This window comes from Choloepus didactylus, chromosome 9 (genome assembly GCF_015220235.1).
Source record: "Choloepus didactylus isolate mChoDid1 chromosome 9, mChoDid1.pri, whole genome shotgun sequence".
In the NCBI taxonomy this organism is placed as follows: Eukaryota; Metazoa; Chordata; class Mammalia; order Pilosa; family Megalonychidae; genus Choloepus; species Choloepus didactylus.
Window position 1 is genome coordinate 109171992 of NC_051315.1, and position 25552 is coordinate 109197543.

The window sequence follows — 25552 nt, forward strand, 5'->3', positions numbered from 1 at the left end:
GATAAACACAAAGAGAATGTCAATAAAGAGATGGAAATTATGAAAAGAAGCCAAGGGAAGCGGGGCAAGATGGCAGACTGGTTAGTTTATGGATCGATGTGTAGAAAAGTAGGGGAAGCAAACAAACAGACAAAGGTACCTAGTGTTCTTTTTTACTTCAATTGCTCTTTTTCACTCTAATTATTATTCTTGTTATTTTTGTGTGTGTGCTAATGAAGGTGTCAGGGATTGATTTAGGTGATGAATGTACAACTATGTAATGGTACTGTAAACAATCGAAAGTACAATTTGTTTTGTATGACTGCGTGGTATGTGAATATATCTCAATAAAATGATGATTAAAAAAAAAAAAAAAAACTAATTGGATTTTTAAACATAAAAAAAAAAAAAAAAAAAAGATGGCAGACTGGTGAGCTGTATGTTTTAGTTACTCCTACAGGAAAGTAGGTAGAAGGCCAGGAACTGCGTGGACTGGACACCACAGAGTAATCTGACTTTGGGCATACTTCATACAACACTCATGAAAACGTGGAACTGCTGAGATCAGCGAAATCTGTAAGTTTTTGTGGCCAGGGGACCCGCACCCCTCCCAACCAGGCTCAGTCCAGTGGGAGGAGGGGCTGTCAGCTCCCGGAAGGAGAAGGGAGAACTGCAGTGGCAGCCCTTATCGGAAACTCATTCTACTGATCCAAACTCCAACCATAGATAGACTGAGACCAGACACCAGAGAATCTGAGAGCAGCCAGCCCAGCAGAGAGGAGACAGGCATAGAAAAAAAAAAACAACACGAAAAACTCCAAAATAAAAGCAGAGGATTTTTGGAGTTCTGGTGAACACAGAAAGGGGAAGGGCGGAGCTCAGGCCTTGAGGTGCATATGCAAATCCCGAAGAAAAGCTGATCTCTCTGCCCTGTGGACCTTTCCTTAATGGCCCTGGTTGTTTGTCTATTAGCATTTCAATAACCCATTAGATCTCTGAAGAGGGCCCTTTTTTTTTTTTTTTTTTTTTAATCCTTTTTTCTTTTTCTAAAACAATTACTCTAAGAAGCCCAATACAGAAAGCTTCAAAGACTTTCAATTTGGGCACGTCAAGTCAAGAGCAGAACTAAGAGAGCTCTGAGACAAAAGGCAATAATCCAGTGGCTGAGAAAATTCATTAAACAGCACAACTTCCCAAGAAAAGGGGGGTGTCCGCTCACAGCCACCATTCTGGTGGACAGGAAACACTACTGCCCATCACCAGCCCCATAGCCCAGAGCTGCCCCAGACAACCCAGTGTGACGGAAGTGCTTCAAATAACAGGCACACACCACAAAACTGGGCGTGGACATTAGCCTTCCCTGCAACCTCAGCTGATTGTCCAAGAGTTGGGAAGGTGGAGCAGTGTGAATTAACAAAGCCCCATTCAGCCATCATTTGAGCAGACTGGGAGCCTCCCTACACAGCCCAGCAGCCCAGAACTGCCCTGGGGGGACGGCACTACCTGTGACATAGCACAGTCATCCCTCAACAGAGGACCCGGGGTGCACAGCCTGGAAGAGGGGCCCACTTGCAAGTCTCAGGAGCCATACGCCAATACCAAGGACTTGTGGGTCAGTGGCAGAGACAAACTCTGGCAGGACTGAACTGAAGGGTTAGACTATTGCAGCAGCTTTAAAACTCTAGGATCACCAGGGAGATTTGATTGTTAGGGCCACCGCCCCTCCCCGACTGCCCAGAAACACGCCCCACATACAGGGCAGGCAACACCAACTACACACGCAAGCTTGGTACACCAATTGGGCCCCACAAGACTCACTCCCCCACTCACCAAAAAAGCTAAGCAGGGGAGAACTGGCTTGTGGAGAACAGGTGGCTCGTGGACGCCACCTGCTGGTTAGTTAGAGAAAGTGTACTCCACGAAGCTGTAGATCTGATAAATTAGAGATAAGGACTTCAATAGGTCTACAAACCCTAAAAGAACCCTATCAAGTTCAGCAAATGCCAAGAGGCCAAAAACAACAGAAAATTATAAAGCATATGAAAAAACCAGACGATATGGATAACCCAAGCTCAAGCACCCAAATCAAAAGACCAGAAGAGACACAACACCTAGAGCAGCTACTCAAAGAACTAAAGATGAACAATGAGACCATAGTACGGGATATAAAGGAAATCAAGAAGACTCTAGAAGAGCACAAAGAAGACATTGCAAGACTAAATAAAAAAAATGGATGATCTTATGGAAATTAAAGAAACTGTTGACCAAATTAAAAAGATTCTGGACACTCATAGTACAAGACTAGAGGAAGTTGAACAACGAATCAGTGACCTGGAAGATGACAGAATGGAAAATGAAAGCATAAAAGAAAGAATGGGGAAAAAATTGAAAAAATCAAAACTAGCGGGATACAAGATTAATGCACATAAGTCAGAAATGTTTCTATATGCTAGAAATGAACAAACTGAAGAGACACTCAAGAAAAAGATACCATTTTCAATAGCAACTAAAAAAATCAAGTACCTAGGAATCAACTTAACCAAAGATGTAAAAGACCTATACAAAGAAAACTACATAGCTCTACTAAAAGAAATAGAAGAGGACCTTAAAAGATGGAAAAATATTCCATGTTCATGGATAGGAAGGCTAAATGTCATTAAGATGTCAGTTCTACCCAAACTCATCTAGAGATTCAATGCAATCCCAATCAAAATTCCAACAACCTACTTTGCAGACTTGAGAAAGCTAGTTCTCAAATTTGTTTGGAAAGGGAAGATGCCTCGAATTGCTAAAGACACTCTAAAAAAGAAAAACGAAGTGGGAGGACTTACACTCCCTGACTTTGAAGCTTATTATAAAGCCACAGTTGCCAAAACAGCATGGTACTGGCACAAAGATAGACATATAGATCAATGGAATCGAATTGAGAATTCAGAGATAGACCCTCAGATCTATGGCCGACTGATCTTTGATAAGGCCCCCAAAGTCACTGAACTGAGTCATAATGGTCTTTTCAACAAATGGGGCTGGGAGAGTTGGATATCCATATCCAAAAGAATGAAAGAGGACCCCTACCTCACCCCCTACACAAAAATTAACTCAAAATGGACCAAAGATCTCAATATAAAAGAAAGTACCATAAAACTCCTAGAAGATAATGTAGGAAAACATCTTCAAGACCTTGTATTAGGCGGCCACTTCCTAGACTTTACACCCAAAGCACAAGCAACAAAAGAGAAAATAGATAAATGGGAACTCCTCAAGCTTAGAAGTTTCTGCACCTCAAAGGAATTTCTCAAAAAGGTAAAGAGGCAGCCAACTCAATGGGAAAAAATTTTTGGAAACCATGTATCTGACAAAAGACTGATATCTTGCATATACAAAGAAATCCTACAACTCAATGACAATAGTACAGACAGCCCAATTATAAAATGGGCAAAAGATATGAAAAGACAGTTCTCTGAAGAGGAAATACAAATGGCCAAGAAACACATGAAAAAATGTTCAGCTTCACTAGCTATTAGAGAGATGCAAATTAAGACCACAATGAGATACCATCTAACACCGGTTAGAATGGCTGCCATTAAACAAACAGGAAACTACAAATGCTGGAGGGGATGTGGAGAAATTGGAACTCTTATTCATTGTTGGTTGGACTGTATAATGGTTCAGCCACTCTGGAAGTCAGTCTGGCAGTTCCTTAGAAAACTAGATATAGAGCTACCATTCGATCCAGCGATTGCACTTCTCGGTATGTACCCGGAAGATCAGAAAGCAGTGACACAAACAGATATCTGCACGCCAATGTTCATAGCAGCATTATTCACAATTGCCAAGAGATGGAAACAACCCAAATGTCCTTCAACAGATGAGTGGATAAATAAAATGTGGTATATACACACGATGGAATACTACGCGGCAGTAAGAAGGAACGATCTCGTGAAACATATGACAACATGGATGAACCTTGAAGACATAATGCTGAGCGAAATAAGCCAGGCACAAAAAGAGAAACATTATATGCTACCACTAATGTGAACTTTGAAAAATGTAAAACAAATGGTTTATAATGTAGAATGTAGGGGAACTAGCAGTAGAGAGCAATTAAGGAAGGGGGAACAATAATCCAAGAAGAACAGATAAGCTATTTAACGTTCTGGGGATGCCCAGAAATGACTATGGTCTGTTAATTTCTGATGGATATAGTAGGAACAAGTTCACAGAAATGTTGCTATATTATGTAACTTTCTTGGGGTAAAGTAGGAACATGTTGGAAGTTAAGCAGTTATCTTAGGTTAGTTGTCTTTTTCTTACTCCCTTGTTATGGTCTCTTTGAAATGTTCTTTTATTGTATGTTTGTTTTCTTTTTAACTTTTTTTTTCATGCAGTTGATTTAATAAAGAAGAGAAAGTTAAAAAAAAAAAAAAGAAAGAAAGAAAAACAAGGAAAAAAAAAAGATGTAGTGCCCCCTTGAGGAGCCTGTGGAGAATGCAGGGGTATTCGCCTACCCCACCTCCATGGTTGCTAACATGACCACAGACATAGGGGACTGGTGGTTTGATGGGTTGAGCCCTCTATCATAAGTTTTACCCTTGGGAAGACAGTTGCTGCAAAGGAGAGGCTAGGCCTCCCTATATTTGTGCCTAAGAGTCTCCTCCTGAATGCCTCTTTGTTGCTCAGATGTGGCCCTCTCTCTCTGGCTAAGCCAACTTGAAAGGTGAAATCACTGCCCTCCCCCCTACGTGGGATCAGACACCCAGGGGAGTGAATCTCCTTGGCAACGTAGAATATGACTCCCGGGGAGGAATGTAGACCCGGCATCGTGGGATGGAGAACATCTTCTTGACCAAAAGGGGGATGTGAAAGGAAATGAAATAAGCTTCAGTGGCAGAGAGATTCCAAAAGGAGCCGAGAGGTCACTCTGGTGGGCACTCTTATGCACACTTTAGACAACCCTTTTTAGGTTCTAAAGAATTGGGGTAGCTGGTGGTGGATACCTGAAACTATCAAACTACAACCCAGAACCCATGAATCTCGAAGACAGTTGTATAAAAATGTAGCTTATGAGGGGTGACAATGGGATTGGGAAAGCCATAAGGACCACACTCCACTTTGTCTACTTTATGGATGGATGAGTAGAAAAATAGGGGAAGGAAACAAACAGACAAAGATACCCAGTGTTCTTTTTTACTTCAATTGCTCTTTTTCACTCTAATTATTATTCTTGTTATTTTTGTGTGTGTGCTAATGAAGGTGTCAGGGATTGATTTAGGTGATGAATGTACAACTATGTAATGGTATTGTAAACAATCGAAAGTACGATTTGTTTTGTATGACTGCGTGGTATGTGAATATCTGAATAAAATGATGATAAAAAAAAACAAACGGGGTTTATTTCGTTACACAGTTACAGTCTTAAGGCCATAGAGTGTCCAAGGTAACACATCAGCAATTGGGTACCTTCACAGAGGTCCAGAAAACCTCTGTTAGTTGGGAAGGCACGTGACTGGCATCTGCTCCAAAGTTCTGGTTTCAAAATGGCTTTCTCCCAGGACGTTCCTCTCTAGGCTGCAGTTCCTCAAAAATGTCACTCTTAGTTGCTCTTGGAGTGTTTTTCCTCTCTCAGCTTCTCCGGAGCAAAAGTCTGCTTTCTTTAACCCACTGATTGTTTAGGAGTGTGTTGTTTAACCTCCAGGTATTTGTGAATTTTCTAAGTCTCTGATGGTTATTGACTTCTAATTGTATTCCATTGTGGTCAGAGAATGTGCTTTGAATAATTTCAATCTTTTTAAATTTGTTGAGGCTTGTTTTATGTCCCAGCATATGATCTATTCTGGAGAAAGTTCCATGAGCACTAGAAAACTATGTGTATTCTGGTGATTTGGGATGTAATGTCCTGTATATGTCTGTTAAATCTAATTCATTTATCAGATTGTTTAGGTTTTCAATTTCCTTATTGGTCTTCTGTCTGGTTGAACTATCTATCGGAGAGAGTGATGTGTTGAAGTCTCCCACAATTATTATGGAAACATCAATTGCTTCCTTTAGTTTTGCCAGTGTTTCTCTCATGTATTTTGTGGCACCTTGATTGGGTGCATAGACATTTACGATTGTTATTTCTTCTTGTTGAATTGCCCCTTTTATTAGTATGTAGTGGCCTTCTTTGTCTCTCAAAGCATCCCTGCATTTAAAGTCTATTTTATCTAAGATTAATATTGCTACACCTGCTTTCTTTTGGCTGTAGCTTGCATGAAATATTTTTTTCCATCCTTTCACTTTCAGTTTCTTTGTGTCCCTGTGTCTAAGATGAGTCTCTTGTATGCAACATATTGATGGTTCATTTTTTTTTGATCCATTCTGCGAATCTATATCTTTTAATTGGGGAGTTTAATCCATTTACATTCAACGTTATAACCGTGAAGGCATTTCTTGAATCAGCCATCTTATCCTTTGGTTTATGTTTGTCATATTTTTCCCCTCTCTCTATTAATATCCTTTATTGTACCCATACCGAATCCCTTTAGTACTGAACCTTTCTCCAAGTCTCTCTGTCCTGTTTTTGTTTCTCTGTCTGTAGGGCTCCCTTTAGTATCCCCAGTAGGGCAGGTCTCTTGTTAGCAAATTCTCTCAGCATTTGTTTGTCTGTGAAAAATTTAAGCTCTCCCTCAAATTTGAAGGAGAGCTTTGCTGGATAAAGTATTCTTGGTTGGAAATTTTTCTCACTCAGAATTTTAAATATATCGTGCCACTGCCTTCTAGCCTCCATGGTGGCTGCTGAGTAGTCACTACTTAGTCTTATGCTGTTTCCTTTGTATGTGGTGAATTGCTTTTCTCTTGCTGCTTTCAGAACTTGCTCCTTCTCTTCCGTGTTTGACAGTGTGATCAGAATATGTCTCGGAGTGGGTTTATTTGGATTTATTCTATTTGGAGTTCGCTGACCATTTATGTTTTGTGTATTTATGTTGTTTGGAAGATTTGGGAAGTTTTCCCCAACAATTTCTTTGAATATTCTTCCTAGACCTTTACCCTTTTCTTCCCCTTCTGGAACACCAATGAGTCTTATATTCGGACGTTTTATATCACCTATCATATCCCTGTGGTCTGTTTCGATTTTTTCAATTTTTTTCCCCATTCTTTCTTTTATACTTTCATTTTCCATTCTGTCATCTTCCAGGTCACTGATTCGTTGTTCAACTTCCTCTAGTCTTGTACTATGAGTGTCCAGAATCTTTTTAATTTGGTCAACAGTTTCTTTAATTTCCATAAGATCATCTATTTTTTTATTTAGTCTTGCAATGTCTTCTTTATGCTCTTCTAGGGTCTTCTTAATATCCTTTATATCCCGTACTATGGTCTCATTGTTCATCTTTAGTTCTTTGAGTAGCTGCTCTAGGTGCTGTGTCTCTTCTGGTCTTTTGATTTGGGTGCTTGGGCTTGGGTTATCCATATCGTCTGGTTTTTTCATATGCTTTATAATTTTCTGTTGTTTTTGGCCTCTTGGCATTTGCTGAACTTGATAGGGTTCTTTTAGGATTTGTAGACCATTTGAAGTCCTTATCTCTAATTTAGCAGATCTACAGCTTCATGGAGTACACTTTCTCTAACCAGCAGGTGGCGTCCACGAGCCACCTGTTCTCCACAAGCCAGTTCTCCCCTGCTTAGCCTTTTTGGTGAGTGGGGGAGTGAGTCTTGTGGGGTCCAATTGGTGTACCAAGCTTGCGTGTGTAGTTGGTGTTGCCTGCCCTGTATATGGGGCGTGTTTCTGGGCAGTCGGGGAGGGGGGGTGGCTCTAACAATCAAATCTCCCTGGTGATCCTAGAGTTTTAAAGCTGCTGCAATAGTCTAACCCTTCAGTTCAGTCCTGCCACAGTTTGTCTCTGCCACTGACCCACAAGTCCTTGGTATTGACATATGGCTCCTGAGACTTGCGAGTGGGTCCCTCTTCCAGGCTGTGCACCCCCTGGTCCTCTGTTGAGGGATGACTGTGCTATTTCACAGGTGAGTGCCGTCCCCCCAGGGCAGTTCTGGGCTGCTGGGCTGTGTAGGGAGGCGCCCAGTCGGCTGAAATGATGGCTGAATGGGGCTTTGTTAATTCACACTGCTCCAACTTCCCAACTCTGGGACAATCAGCTGAGGTTGCAGGGAAGGCTAATGTCCACACCCAGTTTTGTGGTGTGTGCCTGTTATTTGAAGCACTTCCGTCACACTGGGTTGTCTGGGGCAGCTCTGGGCTATGGGGCTGGCAATAGGCAGGAGTGTTTCCTGTCCACCAGGATGATGGCTGTGAGCGGACACCCCCCTTTTCTTGGGAAGTTGCAGTGTTTAGTGAATTTTCTCAGCCACTGGATTATTGCCTTTTGTCTCAGAGCTCTCTTAGTTCTGCTCTTGTCTTGATCTGCCCAAATTGCAAGTCTTTGAAGCTTTCTGTATTGGGCTTCTTAGAGTAATTGTTTTAGAAAAAGAAAAAAGGATTAAAAAAAAAAAGGGCCCTCCTCAGAGATCTAATGGGTTGTTGAAATGCTAAGAGACAAAGCAGTTATGGCCATTAAGGAAAGGTCCACAGGGCAGAGAGATCAGCTTTTCTTCGGGATTTGCATATGCGCCTCAGGGCCTGAGCTCTGCCCTTCCCCTTTCTATGTTCATCAGAACTTCAAAAATCCTCCGCTTTTATTTTGGAGTTTTTCGTGTTGTTTTTTTCTATGCCTGTCTCCTCTCTGCTGGGCTGGCTGCTCTCAGATTCTCTGGTGTCTGGTCTCAGTCTATCTATGGTTGGAGTTTGGATCAGTAGAATGAGTTTCCGATAAGGGCTGCCACTGCAGTTCTCCCTTCTCCTTCCTGGAGCTGACAGCCCCTCCTCCCACGGGACTGAGCCTGGTTGGGAGGGGTGCGGGTCCCCTGGCCACAAAAACTTACAGATTTCGCTGATCTCAGCAGTTCCACGTTTTCATGAGTGTTGTATGAAGTATGCCCAAAGTCAGATTACTCTGTGGTGTCCAGTCCATGCAGTTCCTGGCCTTCTACCTACTTTCCTGGAGGAGTAACTAAAACATACAGCTCACCAGTCTGCCATCTTGCCCCGCTTCCCTTGGCTTCTTTTCATAATTTCCATCCCTTTATTGACATTCTCTTTGTGTTCATCTTCAGTTTTCCTGATTTCCTTTAGTTCTTTATCCATGTTTTCGTTTAGCTCTTTGAGCATATTTAGGACCGTTTTTAAAGAGCTTTTGTCTGGTATCTCCCAGGCCTGATGTTCCTCATTGATGGTTTTTAGTGCTTTAATCTCCTTTGCATGGGCCATCACTTTCTGTTTCTTTGCATGCTTTGTAATCTTTGCTGAAACCTGGATGTTTTGATTTTTTTAAATTCAGTTTTATTGATATATATTCACATACCATACAGTCATCCATGGTGTACAATCTACTGTTCACAGTACCATCTTATAGTTGTGCATTCATCACCCCAATCTATTTTTGAACATTTTGAACCTGTTCAAGTGCTCACCTTCAGAGCTTAGCCATACAATGAATTTAGATAATAGCTTGAAGCCAAAGGGTAGGGGCCTCCCTGTCTTGAGCATGTACCTATGACCCCAGGAATTCCCCCATTTATATGGATATGACTGTCCTCTCTTCCCTAGGAAACAGTTTCTTCACAGTCCTGGGCACTGCACTCTGTGTCTTACAGCCAGCAATCCTCCCCAAGCAGCCATGACTTGCCTGTTCTCCCATGGCAGTCTATAGGAGAGCTCTGTTAGCTGCCTCTGCATGCAAGGCAACTTCTGGGACTGTGAGCCTATGACAAGCATCCTGGTTCAGTTCCTTAGACCCGACCAGACCGACTGGGCCTGAATTAGATGCTATTGGTATGTACAGGAGGGTTACTGTGCTCCTTCCAGAATTGGGATCAGGGCCTACACTATATGAGAGTGGGCCAGCTCTGTCCCAAGGTGGTGAGAAGGTGGAGAGGGGAAGGCCAGGGTGCCATGAAATCCCACCACTTTTAAGTTGCCCTTCTCTGGATTTGACACTTGCCCCGTTACTCCTTCAATCGTTTTCTGAACCTTTGAGAATGATGTTTCTTTCAGTTCTTGCTAGCTGTTCAAAACTTCTGTTGGAGGATGGAGCCCTGAAGCCTCCCACTCCATCTCAATGGGGTGGGTCAGGAAGTACCACCCGTTTGTCTTTAAACCAGCCATGTTAGAAAACAGAATAACAGCGACATTCATGTTCATACTGATGAATTGGTATTTACCATCAAAATGAAATTGGGAGTTGATTGTGAAGGCGAAAAGGTGCTGGTGCTCAGAAATGGGTAAACTGAGTCTGGTAGTATCAGCTTACTAGTATTTTCTCAAGAGCATGATGCTACTAAATCTCCTTGATCCCGGGAAATGGGGTTTGGGGCAGCGGGAGGGCCTTACATTGCAGGGATATGAATACCAGGAATGGATGCCACCAGGGGCTGTGAACTTGAGGTACTTTTTATAAAGAGCCATTAAATCATTCTAGCTTTACACAATCCCCTCTGGAAAGAGCTCTAACAGAAAGACTCCAGTTTGAGAAACCTCATTGACCCATACTTTCCTCAACAGGCCCTAGGCTTAACCTTTGCCTGGGGGCTGAGAACTACAACTCCCACAGTACGCCACTTCCCCTGCGCCCTGACGTCACGGCGCCCCTAGCTCCCACCAGGCACTGGGCCGAAACTACAAAGCCCAAAAGACATTGCGGCACCCTTCGTTTCTCCGGCTCATCACGTCCACTTTTTGAAGCGCGGCTAAGGTCGCGTTGCCTCCTGGGAAGTGTAGTTCGGCGTGACAAAGTCCCGCCCTTCCCTTGTCCAGGCCTGGGCCCGGCAATAAGGCAGGCAAACTGGTAGCGCTCGAAAATCTTCTCCAGACCGTCCAGCCGGAAGTGTAATCGGGTTGGAGAAGGCTCTGAAGCCGCGCCTGGGGTCGGGGTGGGCTACAAATGCGGCTCGCGATCTAGGCTCACGGGGTGAGACGGTAGACCTGGAGGAAGGCGGCAGAGGCGGACGAGACCAAATGCCAGCCTGGAGGAGGGAGTGGACCAGAAGAAGGGTGAATCCAAGTGGAGATAATGGGGGTGGAAGTGGGCCTTGGCGCCCGGCTAACTGCTGGGTCGGGGTGAGGCGCACCCAGGAAAGGGGGTAGAACAGACGTCCCGGCAAAGAGAAGAAGAGGGGCTTCCACGTAATGGAGTGGCTTTATTGTTTGGGGCTGAATAATGGGACTACTGAGGCCTCCCCTCCTTGGTTAATGGTGGCAGTTAACTCACTAGCCTTGGACTTGCAGAGTTTGGGGGTGCAAGGGAGCGCTGGTTGGAAAGTTAGGCGGGAGTGGGTTACCCAAGGAGATTGGAGGCTTTTCCTAATTCCTTCCTAACTGCTCGAAGTTGGAGGAGGAGGAAGGCCTCTGGGGATAGTTGATGCTTGCTTGGGGCTTTCTGGCCAAAAAGGAGGAAGGAACCTTTGAAGCCTCCTGCCCCTCCCAGACCTAAAAGGTGCTACTGGAGTACTACGTCATCATCACATGGCGTTGCATTTAGTCTGAACCAAGCCAGGAAAATTAGTGTGCAGCTGTTTGAATATAGAATATTGTCGACTTGGCTCAGCTCATTGAAGATGTCCGGAGTAAATTAGCTGAAAAAAAATCGAGATGCAAAATAGAATGTACAGAATGATACTATGTTGTAGTAAATGTATCTTGCAAATATGTGGTGAAATATGGTTAGAAAAAAACAATTATACTCAAACAGTGGTCATTACTGGGTAGTGAGATTACAGATTTTACCCTTTCTTTTACATCTTTAGTGTCTGCATTTTGTACAGTGAGCATGTGTTACTTTTAAAAATTTTTCTTATTTTTCCAAACGAATCACTTGGTTGCTCCATGATGGTGCATTTTGGAAGGAGGCCCTCAGGCTGGCAGCCCCTGGCTTACACCTTTCACTTGCAGATTTGTCAGAAATGATAGGATCCAATGTGGAGGGCTGAATTTGGTGCACAGTGTTTGTGAGACTAATACTTTTTTTCCTTTTTCCAGGTTGGAAACAGGCGATTTTTAGCAAGTGTCACGCCATGGTATGTGGTTGTTTTGGTCTATTTCAGTCTAATCCCATTATCCTTTCTAGTTTGGAAAGTGGCCTTTCTCATCTGATGGATTTGGGTTGCACTGTGTAACTTTCTTGGGATCTGATGATAATTCACGTAGGTTAGGGGCTGGGAGGGGGAAAAACATTGCATTGCAGCTGAAGTACCTTTTTAGCTTTGGATCTGATCTGACCTTTTTGCTAATTATTTTAGCATATGCATCATAATAGCTACACTCCCTGTGTATGTGCTTTTTTTAAAAAGAAAAAATTATAAAAGAAATTTTAATACATCCCTTGGTTGTGCTCCTTGTGCATTTCCTGGGATAAAAGCATGTTAAAATCAAGGTAGCAGTTTGGAAGATCAATAAACTTAATGTCTATTTGAATCTTTTTTCCCCTTCTACAGCTTTTTCTGAATTTCCGATTAAACGTTGACGTTCCTGCATACGCATTTCCCAGTTAAAATGTCCTTGCCCCTTACAGACGAGCAGAGAAAAAAGATTGAAGAGAATCGACAAAAGGCTCTGGCCCGTAGAGCTGAGAAATTGTTAACAGACCAGTGTCAGAGCAAACACCGGGGCTCCTCCACTGCCGCCAACCCTTCCCAGTCCAAGCAGGGCCCTTCCCAGAACCTCCCGAGGGATCCTTCTACACCAGCGAACCATGGTGTCGTTTTCAAGCAACAGAATCCCAGTAATTCATCTCATGGTAACCAGAGACCTCAAAATTCCCCCAGTTTTCATCTCAGCACCCCAGAGCAGGCAAAGGGGATATGGAAGAGGCAAGAAGAGATGCCCACCGCTGGTGCCAACTGCAGTCCACCAAGTCAATCGACTCTCACCGGGATCTCCCCTCCCCTGGCACAAAGTCCTCCCAAGGTCCCCAGCCTGCAGCTTTTGGGTTCTGAGTTAGCTCAAGGCCATTTTCAGGCGGCACAGAAGAACAAATTGATACCCTTTGCTAATACAGTTCATGAGCCTTGGGCTGGAGCAAAGAGTTCCCAGGAGACGGCAGCTTCTTCCCCTGGGCAGCCCCCCAAGGATTCTGAATTACTGGCTGAGACTGTGAGACCCTCTGCCTCGGGGCAGAACCTTTCTGATGTCCCTTATGGTGCAGGTGTCATGGCCAGAACAAAAGGCAAACTCCTGCAGAATCTGGGGGCATCATCCCAAAAAGTGGTAAACTCCCAGAAGGGAACCTGCATAAGGAATGGAGACCGTTTCCAGGTGAAGATCGGGTACAACGCAGAACTCCTTGCTGTGTTTAAGAGTCTGCCCAGCAAAAGTTATGGTAATGAGCTTTTTGTCTTGTTCTTCAGATGGTTTTTCTATTTCTAGAGTCTTTGTTAATCTAATAGTTTCTTATAAATATGAAGAGAGTGCATCGGCACATTCTGTCCATCCAGTTGTTTAAAATGTTTCTATTTTAGCTTGTTTCCCTTTATGATAGACAGTCCCTCAAACAGCTGCCAAACTTGGGGCCTGCCACATAGCCATATGGAAAAGGGATGAGTATTTACGGAAAAGCCACTTTCTCAGCCACGTGCTTTATGTGCATCGTATCACACTTAGCAATGTTTTGTGACAGGTAGATGTTATCTCCATTTTGAAAGTGGTGGATTGGCTCGGTTGGGTTAAGTAGCATGCCCAGATTGAATGTCTGGAGGAACAGAGCCAGGATATAGCTAGCTCTGCAGCACCTCAGCTCTCACACCCCTTCTCAGACTGCTTTCCGGATGACACTGGGGTTCGGAGAACTTGGACTGTAGTTCTAACTCAGCCCAAGCCACCCAGCCCTCTTAGATGAGGGCCAGCACTTCCCAGGGCCTGAGTTGAACGCTGCAAAATGGAAAAAGAATTATCTTTGTCTATACTTGCTGTTTATCTTCTGCAGAGATTTTGTAAATCACTGGGGGTTTGTCAGTCAACTCTTTTGAACTTAGCATTCTTTCATTCATTAGTTCAGAAAACAAGCTTTTATTGATTGCCTAAGTGCAAGTGATAATGGTCTCCACCTCACTGTGGGCAGACTAAGGACTTCTGCTTTGTTTCAGATGCTGCCACCAGGACCTGGGACTTCAGCATGACTGACTACAGTACCCTGAGTAAGTAGGCACAATGTTGTCCTGCAGAGAGGGAGCTGCCGATATGAAGGGCTCTGGAGCAGCAGATTTGGGCTAGCCTGTCATGCAGATGGCTTTATTGATGGTGAAAGCTTTCAGGGCATCACCCTCATGCTCGTCTTTCTTCTAGTGAAAGTCATTGGTAATATTAACAAAAGCTGGCACTGGGTGCCTTGTATGTCCCAGGCTGTTCTAAGCCCCTTCTTATATGCTTTTGTTCTTTTTAACAACCATTTTACAAATGGGGAAACTGAGGCCTAGAGAGGATAAGTAACTAATAGCATCACATAGCCAATAAGTTATTCAACTGGGATTCAAACCCAGGCAGCCTGACTTTAGAGCACCTATCCCAGCTGCTGTGTCAGCTCCTGCTCCCAGAAAGGTAATGTGCTGTGTGCTGTTTGAATGTGGGTCATTCTCTCCACTTCTCCCCAAATGGTATCTGAGACCTCTCTGTTTCCCCTTCTACAATTTGAGGGCTAATTTGCTTCCTATCCCCTTTTCTTTAAGTACAGTACCCGAGGTTGGGGAGTGGGGTTGTGAGGCCAAGACAGATTCCAGCCGATGCCACGTCTGGTTGTTGTCCCTGAGCAAACCCCTCCATCTCGTGAGATTCTTTTGACTGTTATGCAGCAGGTGGTTTCTAGAGTCAGTCCTGGATGTTCTCGTCTCCCATTTTTCTCATCTCTCCCAGCAGCCGTTTCTATGACCCTTCTTCCCCCACCCAGTCCAAAGAGGGAAAAGATAATGCCTGCTCCAATCACTTATCAGCAGATTTGGGAACCCGACTTGGAATTCTCTGGACTTGGCTAAGTCACCAGGACAGTTCTGGGGGCTGGTGGGACAGTGCCCTGTAGGAGCCTCTGTTTCTCTCCTTGACCTCCAATGGCATTAGGTGCATCCCTTTCTTTGGCAGGTAGCTGCTGGTGAGTTTTTGGGAGACTCATTTTTACTAATTTTTAATCTGTTGGTTGAGTGTTGGAAGGAGGAGTGCCAGTGCACTCCTTAGGATTGAAGGTTTTTACACATGGTGTCCTCATTTTTGCTCATTTTAAACCAGCTTGCAATTGCAGTTGTAATGCCCATAGTTGGGTTTTTTGTTTGTTTGTTTGTTTGTTTGTTTTCCTTTCCTCATCTTTTTGCTCCTGTTCTCTGACCACAAAGCATGGTGACTTGGATGATTTCTGGTTTTGCAGATTCTTTTAGGTTTCTTTTGTGATGTAGTTGCTTTTTGTAATGGCTCCACACATTGTGGAAAACCATGTTTATTAAGCACAGACTTCTTTCTATAGCTTTTAGATACATTTTACTGATCGTTACGCTCTCCTGTACCCTACTAATGTTTTGATCTGTTGCCCAATAAGATGTACCTCAAAACCTCTTGCAATGATTGTGGATTTGCGAATTTCATCCTTATATTTCTAACAGTTTCAGATAAGTCCATGATTGTTGTATCTTCTTAGTAGAGTATACTTTTCATTAATGTAACATAAAGACTATCACTGTCAGTCTTTCAGTCATTTCATTTTAGGCATATCTGAATTTTTTGGGGGTAACCCTACCACATACTCACTTTAGAACATACAGAATGTATAGCAACATGTAAAGGAAAAAAATACATATCCCATATTTTCCCCACTATTAACATTTGACTTCATTCCTTCAGCCTTTTTTTTATTTCACGTTTATTTTTTATTTTTTTACATTCATTTTATTGAGATTTATTCACATACCATGCAGTCATACGAAACAAATCATACGTTTGATTGTTCACAGTACCATTACATAATTGTGCATTCATCACCAAAATCAATCCCTGATATCTTCATTACCACACACACAAAAATAACAAGAATAATAATTAATGTGAAAAAGAGCAATTAAAGTAAAAAAAAAACAGTGGGTGCCTTTGTTTGTTTCCTTCCCCCATTTTTCTACTCATCCATCCATAAACTAGACAAAGGGGAGTGTGGTCCTTATCCTTCAGCCTTTTTTTGTATTCATTAAAATGTTCAAATTTTCCATTTATGTGTAACTTTTATCTTGTCTTACTCAGTATTCCAGCATTAGCAGTTTTATTTATTTTTTTAATGCAATTTTATTGAGATATATTCATATAACATACAGTCCTCCAAAGTGTACAATCAGTTGTTCATGATATTATCATATAGTTGTGCATTCATCACCACAATCAATCTTTGAACATTTTCATTACTCCAAAAAATAAAATTAAAATTAAAATAAAAAAGAACATCCAAAACATCCCATTCCCCTCTTCCCCCCATTGTTCATCTACTTTTTTAAAAATACAGTTTTATTGAGATATATGCACAAACCCTACAGTCATCCACAGTGTACAGTTATTCACGCACCATCATACAGTTGTGTGTTCATTACCACAATCGATTTTTGAACCTTTTCCTTACTCCAAAATGAAAATAACAGCCAAAAAGAACACTAAAACTTTCCATCCCCTCCATCCCACCCTACTCTTCATCTAATTTTTTTTTTTCATTTTTATTGAGATTGTTCAGATACCATACAATTATCCAAAGATCCAAAGTGTACAATCACTTGCCCCTGGGTACCCTCATACAGCTGTGCATCCATCACACTTAATTTTTGTTCAATTTTTAGAAACTTTTCATTACTCCAGACAAGAAATAAAGTGAAAGATGAAAAGAAAAAAAAAGAAAAAGAAAAGGAAACTCTAATCTTCCGCTATCCCTAACCAACCCCCCTCAATTGTTGACTCGTAGTATTGATAAAGTACATTTGTTACTGTTTATGAAAAAATGTTGAAATACTACTAACTGTAGTATATAGTTTGTAATAGGTATATAGTTCTTCCCTATATGCCCCTCTATTATTAACTTCTAATTGTATTGTCATACATTTGTTCTGGTTCATGGAAGTGATTTCTAGTATTTGTACATTTGATCATGGACATTGCCCACCATAGGATTCAGTTTTATACATTCCCATCTTTTGACCTCCAACTTTCCTTCTGGTGACATATATGACTCTGAGCTTCCCCTTTCCACCTCATTCACACACCATTCGGCGCTGTTAGTTATTCTCACATCTTGCTACCAACACCCCTGTTCATTTCCAAACATTTAAGTTCATCCTAATTGAACATTCTGCTCATACTAAGCAACCACTCCCCATTCTTAAGCCTCACCCTATATCTTGGTACCTTATATTTCATGTCTATGACCTTACATATTATAATTAGGTCCTATCAGTGAGACCCTGCAATAATTGTCCTAATGTGTCTGGCTTATTTCACTCAGTATATTGCCCTCGAGGTTTTGTCATCAACCCATTTTTTTTTAATATGGTTTTGTTCACTCACCATACATTCCATCCCAAGTAAATAATTGATGGTTTTCTGCATGGTCATACATTTATGTGTTCACCACCTTCACCATTATCTATATAAGAACATCTGCATTTCTTCCACAAGGCAGGAGGGAGAGTCAAAGAAGGTAGAGAGGCAAAAGAAAGAGGAAAAAAAAAGACAGCTAGGAAGCAGCAAAAGGAAAAATAACCTTAAATCAAAGTAGAATACAGAATCAGACAGTACCACCAATGTCAAGTGTCTAACATGCCTCCCCTATCCCCCCCTCTTATCTGCATTCACCTTGGTATATCACCTTTGTTACATTAAAGGAAGCATAATACAATGATTCTATTAATTACAGTCTCTAGTTTATACTGTTTGCATCCCTCCCCCAGTGCCTCCCCATTTTTAACAGCTAGCAAGGTTGACATTTGCTTGTTCTCCCTCGTAAAACAACATATTTGTACATTTTATCACAATTGTTGAATACTCTAGATTTCACCAAGTTACACAGTCCCAGTCTTTATCTTTCCTCCTTTCTTGTGGTGTCTCACATGCTCCCCACCTTCCTCTCTCAACCGTATTCATAGTTACCTTTGTTCAGTGTACTTACATTGTTGTGCTACCATCTCCCAAAATTGTGTTCCAAACCACGCACTTCTGTCTTCTATCACCCTGTAGTGCTCCCTTTAGTATTTCCTGTAGGACAGGTGTCTTGTTCACAAAGTCTCTCATTGTCTGTCAGAAAATATTTTGAACTCTCCCTCATATTTGAAGGACAGCTTTGCTGGATATAGGATTCTTGGTTGGTGGTTTTTCTCTTTCAGTATCTTAAATATATCACACCACTTCCTTCTTGCCGCCATGGTTTCTGCTGAGAGATCTGCACATAGTCTTTTTAAGCTTCCTTTGTATGTAATGGATTGCTTTTCTCTTGCTGCTTTCAGGATTCTCTCTTTGTCTTTGACATTTGATAATCTGATTATTAAGTGTCTTGGCGTAGGTCAATTCATATCTCTTCTGTTTGGAGTACGCTGCGCTTCTTGGATCTGTAATTTTATGTCTTTCATAAGATATGGGAAATTTTCATTAATTATTTCCTCTGTTATTGCTTCTGCCCCCTTTCCCTTCTCTGCTCCTTCTGGGACATCAGTGATACGTACATTATTGTACTTTGTTTCATCCTTGAGTTTCCGGAGACATTGCTCATATTTTTTCATTCTTTTCTCCATCTGCTCCTTTGCGTGTAGGCTTTCAGGTGTTTTGTTCTCCAGTTCCTGAGTGTTTTCTTCTGCCTCTTGAGATCTGCTGTTGTATGTTTCCATTGTGTCTTTCATCTCTTGTGTTGTGCCTTTCATTTCCATAGATTCTACTAGTTGTTTTTTTGAACTTTTGATTTCTGCCATATACATGCCCATTGCTTCCTTTACAGCCTCTATCTCTTTTGCAATATCTTCTCTAAACTTTTTGATTTGATTTAGCATTAGTTGTTTAAATTCCTGTATCTCAGTTGAAGTGTACGTTTGTTCCTTTGACTGGGCCATAACTTTGTTCTTCTTAGTGTAGGTTGTAATTTTCTGTTGTCTAGGCATGGTTTCCTTGGTTATCCAAATCAGGTTTTCCCAGACCAGAACAGGCTCAGGTCCCAGAGGGAAGAAATATTCAGTATCTGGTTTCCCTGAGGGTGTGTCTTAGAAAATTGCTCCATCCTTTGATGCCTCGGGTCACTGTGCTTTACTGCCCAGCAGGTGATGCCTGTTAGCCTATAATTCTTGACTGGTGTGAGGAGGTATGGCTGTGTTCCCCCAGGCTCTGGGGTCTGGTTCTGAATGGAAAGGGCCCTACCCCTTTCCTCCTAGAGAAGACAGAGCCCCCAGGTGGAGGTCATTAGCATTTCAATGGTCTCGCTCTCTGCTTGTGCTGTCTCCACCCTTCTCAGCTTCACAGCCCTGGAAACTGAAAATGACTGGGGCTTTCTCCACTGAGCCAAAAAAGAAACAGATAGTCCCCTTCAGACCCCGTCCAAGGCGACCCTCCGGCTCTCCCAGGTCAGTTGTCACCCAAAGCCTCTGTCTGTTTTTCGGGGATGCATACCTGTAGTGAGCAGTTCACACTCGCTACTTAAAACCCCAGTTGGAGCTCAGCTGAGCTATATTTGCTTGCTGGGAGAGACCTTCTCTCTGGCACCACGAGGCTTTGCAGCTCGGGCTATGGGGGAGGGGTTTTACGACTTGGTTCCGCAGGTTTTACTTACAGATTTTATGCTGTGTTCTCGGGCATTCCTCCCAATTCAGGTTGGTGTATGATGAGTGGATGGTCTCGTTTGTCACCCTGCAGTTATTCTGGATTATTTACTAGTTGTTTCTGGTTTTTTGTAGTTGTTCCAGGGGAACTACTTAGCTTCCACTCCTCTCAATGCCGCCATCTTGCTGCTTAGCAGTTTTATTTTAATAGTGAATGTTAACACTTAATTCTGGGTGATGAAAATATGGATGTGCATTATTGAATCATTTTTGACCTCCAGAAAAATGGTGACTTCGAATATTGTTTATTGTACCTTTATCTTTTCTAAAATTTATTAAAAAAACAAACAAACAAAAATGGTTATATAACATCCATTGAATGGATGTGCCATAAATTACTTAAATGTTTTTCTGTTTAATTTTAGTTTGATTCCAGTTTTTCCACAATTTTAAAGCTGTCCTTTGTCTATAAATTTTTTTCTGCATTTTCAATTGTTAGTTGGGATAGATTCCTAGAAGTTGAATCATTATGGTCATTTTTTAGGGTTCTTGGCATATATTACCAAATTGTTTTCCGGAAGACGTTATTCCCAACTAGCAATGTGGATATCTGTTTTTTTTCTTAGCCGGCAGATTTGAGAAGTGAAAAATGGCTTTTCTTCTTCTGATTACTAGTAAGGTTGAACATTTCTATGCATGTGTAAAAGTCATTTTTCTCCTCTTTTGAATAGGTTACATCTTTATCCTTTAATCTTTTGTGTTTTTATGAGCTCCATTTTTAACAATAAGATTAACTCTTGTATTTCTTGGAAATTTTATCTTCGCTCAGTACGTTTGCTTTCAATTCGGTTTGTATTGACAGTTTAGCTTTATGTCGTCAAATTTATTAATCCAATAAATGCATCAGTAATCAATAAAGTAATGTTCTAAACTATGCATTTATGACCTGGCAGTCCTCTTTTTCATTCCCTTCTTCTCTAAGCAGTAGACAGAGTAGGGTGACCTGGGACTAAAGTTAGGAGGGTGATTTGTGGTGACTTCATTGGTTTCTACAACATAACAACAGGAATTATCTAAATAAGTTTCTTTATCCTAGTGAGATTTCTCCTCCCCCTGTTAATTTCTGAATTCCACGTTTTTAAATTTGAAACTTCAGGCACGGTGGAGTTATGGTTCAATAAAGACTGAAGTTCCCAACGCCCTGATTAAAGGACACGTGCAAACCTTCCTAGTCTAACAATGCCCTTCTCTCGCCTAACTGCCGAATATAATTCCACTTGTCCCCTTCCCTACTTTCTCCCTCCTCCCCTGCCTGCCTGAGCATCCCAGGGCTCTGTGAAAGTTGTCCACCTTGTCACTTCTGTCATTTTCTTCTTTGGCAGTGAAAGCAGCCCAGAGCCTCTCCACGGTCACCCTGCAGCCCCTGGAAGGGGCCGATGGCAGCAGGGAGTTGCCGTCCACCAGCAGCGTGGTGCAGCCCCGCCTTCCTTCAGCTCCGTCCCTTGCCTTTGTCCAAGGGCGATGCATGCTCATCTCCCGGGCTCGCTTTGAGGCAGACATTGGCTATTCAGAGGACCTGGTTGCACTGTTTAAACAGATGGATTCCAGACAATATGGCAAGTAATTGACCTCTGTCTGATTCCCAGGATGCATAGTATTTTTCTGTCTTTGAATATTCAAAAGATGACTTTCTTAGCAGAGCCTTCCTAGTCTCTTCCTCTTATGCTAGAAAAGTGACACTTGAACTGTCCCAGATAGGGAACACATCTTGGGGGCTGTTTTGTCCTTAAAGGCCTCCCAAAAACAAAACCCCACACTTTTCCCCGTTCACCTAGTCAGTGCCTTGGTAGAATCTCCTAATTCTTGCTTCAGCCACTTAAACCCATTTGTTTTTATTTAGTCCTTAGCAGGGGAGGTCAGGGGTAGGGGTGTATCAGGAAACAGGTGGTTGCCATAAAAATAAATGCCTTTCTGTAGACTAAGACGGTGGTTTTCAAACTTGAGTGTGCATCAGAACCACCTGGAAGACTCATTAAAACACGATTGTTGGACCCCACCCCTAGAGTTTCCATTTCAGTAGCTCTGGGGTGGAGCCTAAGATTTGCACGTCTGACAAGCTCCCAGGTGATGCTGATGCTGCTTGTTGGGGTGCACACTTTGAAACACTGGTTCATCTTGCACCTGACTCACTATGTCCATGATTACTGAATGCAAGATTTGTTGAATTCAGTGGTTCTCAACTCTGGCTGCTCATTATCATCACTGTGGTACTTAAAAACACCATGTTTCCCTCTTCCCTACCCAGAGAACCTAATCTAATTGGTCTGGGGTGGGGTCTTGGCTTTGATGCTTTTTAAAATCTTCAGGTGAGTCTGATAATTGGCCAGGATTGAAAGCCATGGCCTGAGCAGGGCAGCTTTGCTTTATTTTTTTGTGACATTGTTCAAAAGCTGCCCCATCAGGAGAGGAGGCAGAAACCAGCTTTAGAATTCTGGATTCGTGGGCTTCATTCTTAGCTTCGGCTTTCTTGTTTTTAAAAATGATACAGCTTTTACAGATCCATGTTTTCCCATTCTTGAAATGATTACAGTCTTTTCCTTAGCCCTGTAGACAGGAAACCTTTAAAACCTTATGCCTTTGAGATAGTGCATTCAGGGAACATCATGAAAGAGTTGACTTGCTTGGGAAAGAGCTTTCACCAAGGTTTGGGGCTCCTCGGGAGGAGGGTGGTGATGGTTGTTACCTTTTTATTCCTGAGTGGATAGTACTGTAACTGATTAGAGCAGACTGATAAGCAGGATTTAGTGTGCTGTGCTGAGCCCGTCCTGGGTTCTGAGATAAGCTGCTCTCATGGGGCTAGGATTTTGTACCTCCCCGACCCCTCTGACATTCATCTTTAGCTTGTGGTGGCTCTGGAAAGGCAAATAGGTATGATCTGGGTCTGTCATCAGCCTTTGAAATCATACCCCTGACATTAATGTTTGGGAAATGGGCACAGCTAAAATAGTGATGCCCAGTCCTGCCCACCCCCCAGACAGCCAGACATCATTATTGGATTTTATTTTTTGCCACAGCTGTTATTCATAGATTTCCCCCCATTTGCTGCTCTGCCACTGTCAGGATCAGGCTGTTGTAAGGAGTCTTTGTCTTTGTTTGGGATATCCATCAGATTACCACTGGGCTGCCTTGCTTTTTTCTTGCACCTGACTCACTATGTCCATGAATACTGAATCCAAGCTTTGTTGATTTTTCTCAGAAGGTAGATTGGTGGAGAAACCCCTCTTATTTAATTAGCCATTGTTGGGTAATAAGATGCTCACCTTTCTTAGTTAATGTTGCGTGTAACTTATGCTCCACTTCACTAATCAGCAGATGGCATTATACTAATGGTAGTTCACAATAACTAACTTTTTTGAATGCTGATTGTTTGCCAGATGTACTTTTATGAGCATTTTACATTTAAATTTCATGTATTCCTCACACTAATCTTGTGCGGTAAGGGCTACAGGATCCTCATTTTTCACACGTAGAAAGTGAGGCACAAAAGAGGTTACATAACTTGCTCAAGGTCACACAGCTAGAAAGTGGCAGAGCTGGGATTTGAACCCAGGCAGTTTGGCCACACTGGCCACATGCAGCTTGCTTCCCATGTCTAAAATGGGCTAATGGCAGTGCCCACCTTATAGAGTCGTGTGGAACAGTTGAGATGATGCATGTAAATCTCTTGGCACAGCATCTGGTGTAACATAAGTGCTGAATAAGTGATTATTATCCCATCTTGGAAATATAGGGTATTTCTGACCTGCTAGGCTGTCCCCAGTCACATATCCCAATAGCACCCTTTATCACAACCCTTCCAACCCCTTACTGTCACCATCTCTGTCTTTCTTCCCTGTCTACTGTGAAATCCTCAAAGGCAAGTATTGTTTTTAATTTCCCTACTCCCAGTGCCAAGTGCAGGACCAGCAATACTGTGTGAGTTTAATGGAGGCTTATTAAACCAGGGATCAAATGAAGAAGTGTAATGACATGGCAAGAAGGCGGGGGGGGGGGCGCGTTGTGTTTGCTTGTTTGTTTATTTATTTATTTATTTACTTTTCTCGTTACAGATGTCAAGACCAGGAAGTGGAACTTTCTCTTAGAAGAGCACAATAAACTAAGTGAGATGGTTACCTTGTTTATTTTATATTGTGCTATTGTTGAGCTTTGACAGTCTGCCTTAAATTTAATGTATTTTGAAAGAATCTCATCCTCCCTCTGCTGCAGTAACTTCAGGTGCTGGGAACAGGGCAAGTACAGCTGCCAATGTCCTCAAGCAGCCTCACCGGCTCCCGCGGAGATAGCGGCTTCCTGACACCCCAAGGGAACGCAGGGCCTTTTCTTCCCTGAGGGTGAAGTGGTGCTATGAGCCCTGTCTGCCCCTCATAGAAGTGTTAGAAGTGAGGGTGCATGGACTTTGGGAATCAGGGCTGAGCTAGGATTGCTTAGCATGGATCGTAACTATCTTAGTATACCTCTAAGAACACGCTCCCAGTTTACTTCCGGAACTAGGGTAGGAAAGTCTTAGTGGTTACAGGGCTTCAAAAAGGCTGCATTCCGCCAGAGGCAGAAGTCAGGGTCAGGGAACTTAAGCATTTAAATAAGCACTTTAGAGACTCACTGTGGGAAGGGATAAGTGTACAGGTGATACAAGTGCAAGAAGGAGAAGCCAGTTTGGCTTTCTGTTTTTCTTCTGTGCTCCCTGCTTGGATGGGGCAATACATTCTAATACGCCTGAGAAAGGGGAACATGGACACTGCTCTGCCTTTCCTGGAATGCCAGTGTCCCTTCCGTCTTCCAGCTGTGATGGTTCTGCAGAGGGTACATAGTTGGTGTGACTTACGTTCCTCCCACTGGACCCCTCTGAGGCTCGTTGGGCCCCCCAGCCGGTGGGAGGCATCATTTGTTCAGACCAGCCAAGCCGGGAGAGACGGGATCCAGCCCCAGGAGCTCTTTGGCTGTGGTCATCTGGCCTCCCAGGCCGGGGCTCTGAGAAAGAGGGCAAAGCTGGATTCCTTTCCTCCCTCTCCTCCTCGAGTGACTTACTGTGTGATGTTGGGTTGAAATTCAACATTCTAGGTCTCATTTGCTTCCTCAATAAAAAAAAAAAAGAGGATCCTTAATCCCAATTTGCCCTACTTATTTAGGAATGAAATGAAAGGGAGGAACTTTTGATTCCTTGAGTAAGGACTTGCTGCAAAGGTTAACTGAAAGGTTGGGTTTGGATACAATGCAATATGTACCTCGGTAAATGCTGGTTGAAGCAGAAAGGATGGTCTGCGTTGATCAGAAACTTTCTGACTGGTGCTGTTTGGAATTTGGGATTCAGAGGAATCTATTTGGCCAAAGCTGAATTTTTTGTAGGACATAGGAGTGAGTTCTTTTCTTTCACCTCTGTCTTTCAGTCACAGAAAAGACTTATAAACGTGTTTGCTATAAAGGCTTTGACTTTTATAGAATAGCAAAAGCCTGGCGCAGTGTTAGCAGGCAAATGTGATGCTGGAAAATCAAGACTGGTGACTGCTACAGCATTTGTAAAGTAATGACCCCTAATCTTTTGTGAGCCATAGACTCCTCGAAAAATCTGATGAAAACAATAGATTTTTCACCCAGAAAAATTTACCTTAAGGCCACACATAGAATTTTCTTTTGATTTTAATAATTCCATCGATCTTGAGTTAAGAAGTCTAGGTGTAGGGTTCAGATTGGT

General features: G+C 42.5%; 1 protein-coding gene across 5 annotated transcripts in view; it reads left to right on the forward strand.

Annotated features, from left to right (window-relative positions):
* Positions 1-10811: 10811 nt before the first annotated feature.
* Positions 10812-25552, forward strand: part of SMARCAL1 (SWI/SNF related, matrix associated, actin dependent regulator of chromatin, subfamily a like 1) — a 65500-nt gene continuing 50759 nt past the window's right edge. For 2 of the 5 annotated variants that reach the window (XM_037849308.1, XM_037849303.1), the window contains exons 1-6: positions 10812-11059; positions 12044-12081; positions 12499-13382; positions 14146-14196; positions 21186-21419; positions 23913-23963. In XM_037849308.1, the coding sequence (XP_037705236.1) occupies positions 12557-13382; positions 14146-14196; positions 21186-21419; positions 23913-23963 (1162 nt within the window). In that variant the 5' untranslated portion in view covers positions 10812-11059; positions 12044-12081; positions 12499-12556. Of the gene's footprint in view, positions 11060-11081; positions 11192-12043; positions 12082-12498; positions 13383-14145; positions 14197-21185; positions 21420-23912; positions 23964-25552 lie in introns of those variants that run through there. The other 3 variants (XM_037849307.1, XM_037849306.1, XM_037849304.1) reach the window with 3 other exon arrangements.